Source organism: Vombatus ursinus, unplaced genomic scaffold, assembly GCF_900497805.2.
Source record: "Vombatus ursinus unplaced genomic scaffold, bare-nosed wombat genome assembly UNPS02014786.1, whole genome shotgun sequence".
Taxonomy (NCBI): domain Eukaryota; kingdom Metazoa; phylum Chordata; class Mammalia; order Diprotodontia; family Vombatidae; genus Vombatus; species Vombatus ursinus.
In genome coordinates this window covers 34,154,397-34,166,666 of record NW_020954564.1, presented here as the reverse complement: position 1 = coordinate 34,166,666, position 12,270 = coordinate 34,154,397, and the positions used below count along the sequence as shown (strand labels likewise).

General features: G+C 36.2%; 1 protein-coding gene across 1 annotated transcript in view; it reads right to left on the bottom strand.

The window, feature by feature from the left end:
* Positions 1-8,052, bottom strand: part of LOC114046840 (double-strand-break repair protein rad21-like protein 1) — a 30,921-nt gene extending 22,869 nt beyond the window's left edge. The window contains exons 1-4 of the mRNA XM_027867379.1: positions 7,909-8,052; positions 6,878-7,007; positions 5,892-5,991; positions 4,306-4,412 (exon numbers count right to left, since the gene is read on the bottom strand). Coding sequence (XP_027723180.1) covers positions 4,306-4,412; positions 5,892-5,991; positions 6,878-7,007; positions 7,909-8,052 — 481 coding nt within the window. The remainder of the gene's footprint in view (positions 1-4,305; positions 4,413-5,891; positions 5,992-6,877; positions 7,008-7,908) is intronic.
* Positions 8,053-12,270: the final 4,218 nt, after the last annotated feature.

Genomic DNA, 12,270 nt, shown 5'->3' with positions numbered 1-12,270 from the left:
ACACGGAGTGCCACTCAAGGTATTGAGTCTTTTATGCTACCTAAGACAAAATGCTTATCTGCTGTAAAGAAAAAGAAGAGTTAAATAAAGTAACTTATTACCCAAAGAAATGTTCATTGCTTAGGATCTGAGAAAAAAATGACAATATTACATATGTAAAGAAAGACTAAGCAGATTTTCCAATCTCACTAAATGAATATTATAACTTTGCCCATGGGCACTTATGAGACATCAATAACTAAGTACTAACTCAGCAAAGAAAACAAAACAGCTAAACTGTGAGGCAGGATAGGCAGTAGTAGAGTCAATAGCCCTAAGTAGGACACTAGTGTTTCTTCTACTTGGAGACTTTCTGCAGCCACCTCATAAAAGCAGGAGAAAAGAAGGTTCATACTGCCGGTGTTTGAAACTACCTGTAATCATACTTCCCATATAATACATCAAAGTATTTACAGAAGGAAAAGGGAAAGTGGTATCTTATAGCAAAGCAATGTAATTGCAAGGGTCAGATGTTGCTGGATACTTTTCCCTTTGTGTGAGTATATTATCTCTGGACTATTCCAGGAGTATTGTCCTGGAGGAGAATGCCAGGTAACAAATTGTGTCTTTGATTACATTGCTAAGCTTCCTGAGGTCCTAGACCCAGAAAACACCAAAGGGACTTGACTATGACGAATTTGCGTCAGAAAATCAGTAAAGGTTGTGTCTTTGATAGTACTTTCTAAGCGTTTCCCTCTTCCTTATTTTCTACCAGATTTCAGGCAACTGTGATTGTCTGACACCAAGAGGAAAATCTACCATGGTTTAACAATAGTATTTATAGGATTCTATGAAACAAATGGATATTTTTGGTAATGAGAAATCGTGTATATTAATTTGCATGGTAAGTGATCATAAATTCATAGATTTAGAGCTGGAAAGGCCCTTCAAGGTCATTTTGTCCAAACTCTACTATTTATAGACTAGGAAACTGAGGCTACAAGAATGATTTGCCTAAGTAACAAACTTGAGTCCAGAGTCACCCCACATTCTACTCTAAGGTTCTGTATCTCCACACCCTCCTTGGCCCAAGGAAGGAGCTATGCCCAGTTGGAGGTGGAGGGCCAGGTCCCAGCAGGTGTCAGTAGTAATTTTTGATTAGCTGAGAGTTTAGCATGACTTTTAAAAATTAACCAGTTGGTTAAACTGAGAGACAAGAAGTTGGGAAGAGTCAAAGCCAAGGTCTTTGGAAAAGAAATTTTATAGTCCTAGGTTGTGTGGTTTATCTTTCATTGTTGAAGAGGACCATTACAAGTGACTTGCAATTGACTTTGATTTGAGTGAGGGAGGGCTGTGCTTCACTTTCTCCTCCAGAACCATCTGGGTCCAGTGGCCAGATATTGATCAGGGCAACTGGAGATGGCCCAGGATACAGTGGGACACCTTGGTCCTTTTAAGTTAAGATCTTTTAAGGGCAGCTAGGTGGCGCAGTGGATACAGCACCAACCCTGAAGTCAGGAAGACCTGAGCTCAAATCCAGCCTCAGAGCAAACGCTTCACATTTTCTAGCTGTGTGACCCTGAGCAAGTCACTGAACCCCAATTGCCTAAAAATTAAAAAAAAAAAGTTAAAAAAAAAAGTGAAGATCTTTTCAGGTTCTCACTTTGAGTGAGGCAACACCCATTCAATTTAAGCAGTGAGTCAAGGGATGGTTCCTTCAATAAAAAAAAAAAAATCAAACTGGGAGGGGAAGACCCTCAGGGTTGCTGACCAAAAGAGAAACAGTTACTATTTATATTCACTCTGAGCCAGAACGGTTCCAGGAGGGATTGTTGTCCAATCCATGTAAGGAACTAGGAAAGGAGGCGTATAACTGGCAGGGGAGATTGGATGGAACAAAGCAGATTTACTAAGCACCAGATTTGTCCTGTGGATGAATCCTTCCTTTTCTTTTTTTTTTTTTTAACACTTTGAGAATTCTTGTCCTCTGCTATATAAGTAAGTTGTAACTTTATTCTCCTCTCATAAATAAAAATCTTTCCTATATTCATTCACTAAGTTCTGGTTGTAGGTGGAAAAAAGGGTAGGAAGCCAAAGAAGAAGAGGGGTGGATTCTAGAATCAGGACATCAAAAAGGAGTGACAGTGAAGGCTGTGAGAGTTAAGATACTAAGGGTCTAGGAGAATGCTGAGCTTCAGACTGGGCTTAAGCCCAAAAAGGAAAACAACTTTGGGCCAAGCTCTACCTTTAGGGAATAATCTAGATGTAACTTATAATCCAGGCACTATAAAGATAGCATTATCCCAAGGTATAGCCACATATGTACCTACTGTGTATCACTAGGGTTATGGGAAAGTAGGGATAAACCATACAAAAGACATAAAAGACAGGATTTCTACCTTCAATTTTATAATCTATTTGAGGGAAATAGCTCACCTTGCTTTAGTACTTTAGAGTTTACAAAGTATTTTCCTCATAACCACCCTATGAGGTAGGCATCATAAGTAGCATTATCACCATTTAACAGATGAGGAACCTGAAACTCAAGGGGGTTAATTAAGTTGACCTTGTTTACCAGCACTGTTAAATGATAGAGCTGTGCTTCAAACTCACAATATACATCATCCTTACCTTGTACTATTCTTCTTTGTGTACATGTCTTATTCTAACCACCTTAGTCCCCAGTAACACCTTGTTGCAGAAGGGCAAGGATTGTTCATGTTATGCCTGGCAGAGTCCCTTTCATATAACAGGTACAGAATATCATAATAACAACAACAACAAAAGCAATAACACCTACCTCATAAGATGGGTGTGAGGATCAAATATGATAGCATGCATAAAGTGCTTTGCAAATCTTAAAGCATTATATAAATGCTAGTTAGTCTTTTTTATAATTAATTTATTTTTAACTTTTAATATTCACTTCCATAAGATTTTGAGTTTTAAAATTTTTCCCCCTCCCACTCCTCTCCCCCAACCCTGAAGACTGCGGCGTGTATTCTGATATAGGTTCTACTTAAACATTCATATTAATGCTAGCTATTCTTAATAGATGTTTCTTGAATGGAATATATACATGAAGAATATGAGTACTTACAAATCAACAGTTTAAATGTGTGATTTACTATACAGCAAAATGAGTTACATAAACACTGAGAAAGTGCAAAACTTTGTGGTCATTAGAATGGTGTGATTGGAAGGCAGGTTGGGAAAGGGGGTAATCAGAAGCAAATACTTCTGAGGAGGGACAGGGTCAAAAGAAAGAATAGAATAAATGGGGGGGGCAGTATAGGATTAAGGGAAATAGAGTTAGTTTTACATAGCATGTTTACTATGGAAGTGTTTTGCATAACTGTACACATATAACCTATATTGAGTTGCTCGCCTTTTCAATGAGGGTGGGTAGGGAGGGAGGAAGAGAGAAAATTTGGAACCTAAAGTTTTAAAAACACATGTTTAAAAAAAATGTTTTCACATGCAACTGGGAAATAAGAAATACAGGAAATGGGGTACAGAAATCTATCCTGCCCTACAGGAAAACAGAAGGGGAAGGGGATAAGAGAAGGGGGGGAGAGATAGAAGGGAAGGCAGACTACGGGAAGAGGTATTTAGAATGCATGCCATCTTGGGGTGGGGGGAGGGCAAGATGGAGTGAAAATTTGGAACTCAAAATCTGGTGGAAGTAAACATTGAAAACTAAAAATAAATAAATTTATTAACAAAAAAAATTAAAAATTTAAAAAAAAAAGAATGGTGTGAGATGAAAAGAAAGCCTTCTTGGAGGGAGTTGGCTTGAATGTGTTTTTGAAGGAAGATGTGGATTGCTAGAGAAGTGAGGAAGGCAAAGGCAAGAAGGCAGGAAATATATGTGGGGTAGCAAGTGAATTTGCTTGGCAGTAACACAAAGTAGATGTTGGGACATAAAAGAGAAATGGGATTGGTGGAAGGCCTTTAGGCCAGCAAAGGGCTTTAGGTTTGATAGGAAACAGGAAGCTTCTGCCGATTCTTAAATAGGGAGATGGGAGAGGATGAAAACAGATTTTGAAAACAACAGTTCAAAGAATCATGTGTAGAATGGGATAAGAAACTAGAAGATTAGCATGAAGCTCTTACAGCTCTCCTGGCTGAGGAAATAAGGCTTTAGCCAAAGTCAGTCAGCATCTGTGTAAGGAGAAAGACATGGTTGACCTAAGACACAATTTAGATACAAGTAGATTCAAGTAGATTCGAGTAGATAAATTATTCCTTTTGGTGTTTATTCAGCACACAAATATAAGTAAACTTGTTTATGATTTATAATTCTAACTTCTAAAATACTCTCACCAAAACTTCCGGCTTGAAAAAGCAGATCATTACTGAAATCTTCTCTAAGTGTAATGTCTTCAGCTTTGCTCTGGTGCAGAGTAAAGTGCTCAAAAACATCAACAGCACTATAGAGAAGTTTAAAATCCAAGTTATTACATGAACAGAAGCACCATGATTTTATAACCAGGTTGGAAAGCCTATACCCCACCCCCTATATGGTTTCATTCTAAAAACAAGAAATATAAGAATATTATTTTCTCAGCTGTGTATTTTATAAATTATTAGTTAACTATATAGGAACATACTGTAGAAATAGCCACAGATGTTTTTTCAGCTGATATGCACTGATACATATACTGATAAAATATTGTCCTGTCTTGGCAAATAATCGATGAATGACAGCTAACTTGTCAAAAGTGCACATTTGCCCATGCATTTTGTGTTTACAATCTAGAGGCTAAGACCAAGCTTGAGGAGAAATGAAAGTCTCACAAGTTTAGAAAAAAAATTCCCCTTTGCTTGACCTCATTGCAAAGTATCTTTCTTGTACCCACCCCTGTCATTACTTCCCTTCAGTATTGTACAAGCACGAATATTGTGTTTGCGTTCAGTGATGTGACATGTTTATATTATTGGTTTGGTTTCACATTTTCACCCAGTGTTGCATATCTAATCGTTATGAGCCATAAATCTACACATTCTTCTCCTTTTCCCTGTCTCCTAAGGTAATTTATAAGAAATTATTTCAAGATCTTCAAAACTGTCCAATTTTTTAAAAAAAATTTTACTCTCCTCCCTTCCTCTGTATTTCATTAGAGAACCAGAAAACGTGTTTTCAGCTGGGGAAAAAATTGACTATATAGTGCATTTTTGTCACTGTACTTGGAGTCATTACAATAAATTCAAACTTTTGGCAGATGTGTTTGATGAGTTACTTGGTAATCATCTTTAAAACTTAATCCATTTCTCTGAAGGAAGTTTATACATGAACATGTAAGAAAAAAATTTAAAACCCTGTTTCACCAAGATATATGGAAAAATACTTTATTATTTCAAAACATCCATGATCCATCAGTATGAGTGTTCCCTCTATCAATGGAGACAACAATTTCTCTATGCCTTAATAGAATGTCTTTATGAGCTACTGAACCCAAAAAAATTCATCTCCTGGTGAACAACCCTCTGGTGATGGGCCACTACACACTTAGCTAAGGTGGTACCTAGACAAAAGACCTTCCCCCATACCTCCTCCTTGTCCTCATCCTCATCCTCCTAGGCATGTACTTGAATTGTTTCTTTTTTTTCTTTTTTTTTTTAAAGGCAATTGGGGTTAAGTGACTTGCCCAGGGTCATACAGGTAGTAAGTGTCAAGTGTTTGGTCTGAGGCCAGATTTGAACTCAGGTCTTCCTGACTTCAGGGCCAGTGCTCTAACCACTGTGCAACCTAGCTGCCCCCCCCCCCCTTTTTAAAAGTGTTTCTTATTGTGCCTTGGGTTTGTACTGAATTGGCACAGACTTTAACAACCCAAGTCATGTCTATGCAATGATAAAATACTGGAATAGGATGTTATTAGAGATGTGGAAATATAAGAAAAACAATTTACTTCACATTGGGTAACTGGGTATCGAAATCATGAAATTCTTCTGGCAATGTGATAGAATTGTAAGCAGCTTCAAAATTCTCTTCTGGAAGATCAACTAGTCCTAAAGGAAATAAAGATAACAATTCACATTTACATAGTGTTTTAAGATATATATATATATATATATATATATATAGGTAAACACATAAAATCTCATTTGTTCTTATATTTCAAGTATTATCCTTATTTTACAGAAGAAGAAATCGATGCTTGTTGAAGTTAAGTAGTTTGCCCAAGGTCATACAACTAGTCAATTGGTAGCCCTGGGACTGGAATCTAGGTCTTCTCAAACTAAGTCCAGGGCTCTTTTCATGCTTAAAACATTCAGGCTGGTCAAGTAAGCAGTGATACTGTGGGAATTAAAATACTCTCAATCATATATCATATGTAATGAAACCATAAATCCACTGGTAATTTTTGCTAACATTATGAAGAATGAGAAGAAAACCTGACAAATGCACAATGTAGCTAAATTATATTTTAAGGTATTATAACTGTCACAGCTGTAGCTCTACCATATTTTGGAGCTCCTTCATAAATGGTTGAAGCTCTTTAAAGTTGTAAAGATTTTGAAAACTGCTTCAAAGAACTAATAATATTTATTTTTAATCAATCTTATTGTATTTTAGGGTTTTTTTCAAAAGAATAGTTATTATACACTTTTGGTGGTTTTAATACTATTTGATATATTAAAAACAAAAAAAATGTGAAATGATACAACTTTTGAGGGGAATTTTTACTTTTCTCTGCAAACATGGAAGGAAAAAATAATTAAAAATGATACCATGTGTCCGTAGCCTTTGAAATTTAAATTCAGTCAAAAGGAATTTTAAATTCACTACACTTACTTTGAAATCAATACTGTGCATCAAACTGGAACATTCCAAATAAAATTGAAATGCAAGAAGGTACCAAAAAAAAGAAAACAAACTGATAGTTGCATGTACCTGGGCGAAAGGTCATCTTCATTTTAATGAAAGCTTCATTGCAGTCTGCTAAAAGGTATTTTGCCTTCTTGTGATAGATTCGAACCACTCCTAAAAGCAAATGTCCTGAAGTTCGTAGTGCAATTTTTACCTTTTAAAGAAATTCAAAAAGTTAAGATGTTTAGTGTATCAGTTTATAAGGAACTTAGGATATAGAACCAAATTCTTTAGAAATCAGAAAGTCAATAAGAATTTTATCTGTTTAAAGATCACAGATATTTCCTTATCTTTCCAAATGGATTCCCTAAGTTTTACTCTGCCTCCTTTTCAACTATTCAAAATTTTCTCATATTCATTGAAAGCAATGAACTACTTAAGTGAAATGCAAAATAAAGAAGTAAAACTATAACATGAATATGGCACTATTGTTATAAGAATTATAGATTTATTAAATATTATTTCATCCATTCAATAAGCATTTAGTGAGTGCCTACTGCATGCACTCATTGTGCTAGGGAAAGTGGATTATTTATAACAGAAACATTAAAACAGGTTTAATATTGTCCCTTCTTCTCAGGGACCAATCTTGTACACATTGTCACCTAAATAGAAAACATAGCGGTGTTTTGTAGTAGATGAAAGCCTGTATTTAAAGTTATAGGCCTGGGTTGGAATCCCAACCACTATTTATTATTACTACCTGTGTGTCCTTGGGCAAGTCAGCCTCCTCATCTGCAAAATGAGGGGGCTGGACTAGATGACCTCATAATAATCTTTCTAGTTGCAAATCTATGAACCTATGAAATGGTTAAATTATGCCAGACACAAAACCTAGCACAATACTTTGAATGTGGTAAATGATTAATAGACAGTTGTCGAATAAAGAAACATTGGTGTATGACTATGTACCAAAACAAATAATGCACAGAAGTAGTACTATAGGAGTTTAGAAAGGAGGTATGACGTCCATGGCCCATCCAATTGTTTTTTAAATCCCTTTCCTCCCCACAAATGTTGCCACAAATAGGATTACATTTTAACCAATTACATACCTTTGGTGATAGAATTTTTTCAATAGTTGCCTCTAAATTACATTCAAATATGTGAGCTTTTGTGAGCTTCTTCTCCCAATGAGCTGCAAGCCATATTTTGGCCAATGGCCCTCGTTTGCTCATAAGCAAATGTGTATAGAACATGTTGCCTGTATTTTGTAGTTGGATTTAATGAGCTAGAAAGAACAATAAAAGAAGATATTTAAAACTGGATCAAAACCTTTTAGTACAACTGGATTTGGAATCAAGGGATTTGGGTTTACATTTCAGCTCTTCCACTTACTATCAATATGATCTTGGGCAATTCAATTCTTCTTTTTGGGTCTCAGTTTCCCTAATCTTTAAAATTTAGGGCTTTGCCTAAATGACTTCTAACATCCCTTTCTGCTCAAAATCTAATCATCCTATACTAAAGAAAGTTTCTTTCTTTTGGAAATATAAAGTTATCATTTTTAGACAGTATTGTTCAATTCAACAAATATTTACTAAGGACCTGCTATGTAGGCACTATGCTGGGTAGTGGAGATACAAAGATGAAAAATAGCACAGTCCCTACTTTCAAAGATCTTATAGTCTAATAGGGTGTATATGACATGTACACAAAGAAGTATATACGTGGCATGTCTGGACATATCAATGATATTGTACATAAGTATATATGATTGTATACAAATAAGTGTGTGGCATGCATGTATATGACACATGACAAGTCTGTGCACACATTAACATGTAAAACCATGAAGGTTGTATGTATACATATTACAGGCATGTACATACACATATATGACATGTACACAAATAAGTATGAAACAAGATAGAATGTGATGGGGTAAAGGAGAAATCCAAACAAAGTACTATAAGAAAATCTGAAGTTTTTTCAGTAAATGCTTATCAACATTTATAAAACCACCTAATTGAATATATTGCTTAAATTAAATTCTTATCTAGAATATCTGGGTCTTAAGTAGAATACAGAATTATATTGACATTATAAGCAGAACCAGAATTTTCATTTTAGAATTGTAAACACAATGTTGACATATATCTTTTTAGAAAAAGGATCAAGTTTGAAAAAAGGAGAAAGACAAGAAAAGGGCTGGAAAAGAGAACAAACAACATAATACAAGAAAAAAAGTTCAAGAAAGGAACATGAGATAGAAGACATAACAAGTGTCCACACTAAATCAGAAACTTCTGATACTGGCAAACAGGATGTCTGTCTGCTTAGGTGAACCAATGATCTTTTATAACATGACAAAATGAATTGAATTGTTGCTCTGACTTGTTAAACAGAAAATTTGTTTTTCAAGTGAAGAAAAAAGGAAAGAGTCAGAGAGTGGAAAAGAGGAGAGGAAGAAAGCTAGAAATGAAAGGGAAGAAATCAGGATAAAACGAGGAAGGAAAATGAGAAGTAAATTAAAATGGCTTAACACAAAGGGTATCGTTCACTTAAAGCAAAGACATAATGCATTTGTATGCACTCCAACATATTATGTCTGTTATTCTGGGAAATATTGCTGAAGCAAAATTGAAGAGAGGTTATAGTGTATAGTTTGGTTAGTTTTTAGAGTAGTTAAATTACTGACTAAGATATATGTATTAAGATAACAACATGTATAATCTTAACTGTATCCCACAATGGCATTTTTTCTTTCTATACTAAAGGAGATAAGAGGCAAAGTATATCAATGATATCACAGATGCAGGTGTAGCTTTAAACATAGTACATTACGACCTATCCATGTCTTCTCAATTTGTGAGGCTTGGCCAATGTGCTTCCATAAAACGTTCACAAAGTATTCATCTAACATGTTGATGACCTTTCTCTAGTTTCTTGACATTGTACATTTACCAATGGAGCACACAGGCTGTCTGTTGGTTACCCCTCACTCTTCCAAATGAGCAGTCCACCTTCTCTTCTGGTCTACAGCTCTCTGACTGAGAGCCTCTACACCATTTTTCTTGTGCAATTCTTGGTTAGCAACCAATTGTAACAGACATGCCTACCATATACGCCTCTCCATTGTGTTCCGAGTGACCTTCAACTTTAATTCTTCAGAGAATGTTGTATTTCATGACTATCAACCCTATAGCATTGTTAGAAGAACATTTTTAAATATAGGTTTTGTTTTGGAAAAAAATCTGATTTTATTGTTAAAGAAAGGTAGCTGAGAATATTAAAAAACTCTGGGCTCATATGCCTAATTTACCATCCCTACAAAAATTTCATGAAAAAAATTATTAGGACAGGCACTATGTATGGCACAGTAGAGAGGGAGGACACTTCAGGGTCAGGAAGAACTGAGTTCAAGTCTCACCTCTTCCATTCCCCTCCCTATCCAACCCACTCCCCTGCATATAGTCTGTGGGATACTGGGCAAGTTGTGTGATATTAGGCAAGTCTCTTAATGCCCCCAGACAATTCTCAATGACCTTAAATTGCAGAAGTTACCAATCTGCATTGGCAGAGGGAGTTCATTAGCAGAAGGAATTTCCTTAATGGCAGTTTCCTACACCAATGAATTCATAGGTCTGAAATGAAAAATTTGCATACAAATTGCACCGGGGACATCCTTGATGAAAATATAAGATGGTAACAGTTAGGTTCTGACCTTCATTAAGACTTCCATTCCCTCCACCCCTCAGAATTTTCTCTGGACATTACCTATAACATTAATCTCCTCTAACCTCACCCCACTAGTTAGCTATTTCAACCATCCTCTCTTCTTGAATCCTTTGGCCCCTAGTCCTATTACCATTCTTCTAAAACCTCTTCCCTAGATTGTGCCTATCATGCTTCTTTTCTGCTCCTACTAACAAGCTGATTGTGCATTACACGTTCATGTTATTCAACCTCTACTGAGCTCTCACAATAGCAAGGCAGTCCTTTGAATTTCTTATTGATTCCCAATCTCACTCTCCATAAAAGTTATTCCAAATCTTCTCTTACCTCCTTGAGCCTCCCACATCTCCCCTCCCCCCACTTCAACTGAAAACCTTGCCTCTTATTTTACTGAAAAAATTGAGGCCATTAAACATTATCCCATTCTCTTCATCTCAAAACCCCTTAATATCATCTCCCACTCTCTCCTCCTTTCTCCCAGGCTGATAAAGAGGTGATCCCTCTCCTTGCCAAGACCAAACTCTCTACTTGTACACTTGATCTCTTACCCTTTTGTCTTCTTTAGCAGACTATATCTGCTATCACCCCCCTATCAACTGGTTCCTTTCTTGCTGACTTCAAACATCTCCAAATCTCTATTCTTAAAAAGACAGAAAAAAACCACCCTTATTTGACCTTGCAGTCTCCTCAAACTATCATCCTATTTTTCCCTCACTTTCACAGTCAAACTCTTTGAAAAAGTTGTCTCTACTCACTGCCTCAACTTCCTCTCTTCTCACTCATTCCTTCACCCTTTGCATTTTGACTTTGTCTCATCACTCATCTGAAATGTCTCTCTCCAAAGTCAGAAATGATGTTAGTTTACCAGATTTCACTGGTTTTTCTCAGTCCTAATCCTTCTCAGCCTATCTGCTGCATTTGACGTTGTGATTACCTTGGATACTCTTTCCTCTCTGCATTTTTGTGACACTGCTATCTTTTGATTCTCCTCCTCTTTGTCTGACCTGTCCTTCTCGGTCTCCTTTGTTGGTTCATCACCCATATCACAATCCCTAAATGTGAGTGTTCCTCAAGGATTTTTTCTGAGGATTTGTCTTATCTTATCCCTCTATATTAGGGTCTCAAGTACCCATTTGGCAGTCTGGTGAAACTTATGAACCCCTTTTCAAAATAATGTTTTTAAATGCATAAAATAAAATATGTAGGATTACAAAGGAAACCAATTATATTGAAATACAGATATCAAAATATTTTTTAAAAAAATTTCATGGACTCCAGGTAAAGAACCTCTATGTTATACTCTCTAAGCAACCTCATCAGCTTTCATGGATTTAACTACCATCTCTATGAAGTTGTCTCTCAGATCTATATATCCAGCCCTCATTTTCCCCCTGAGCTTTAAGCCTACACCACCAATTGTCCCCTTGACATTTCAAACAGGATGTCCTAGAGGCACTTTAAGCTCACTTTGTCAAAAGCTGGACTCGTAAACATTTCCCACTAAACTATTCCCTCTTCCAAATGTTCAAATTTCTGTAAAAGGCACCACCATCTTCCCAAGGTTTATTGACATTATCTTCGACTTCTCATCCTATGAGTTCTTTAGTTGACTATTTTGCTGTTTCTACCTTCACAACACCTCTTACATCAAATACTTTTTCTCCACTCACACAGCTATCATCTTAGTTCAGCTCTTCATAACCTCTTGCTTAGATTATTGCAACAGCTTCCTAATTAAT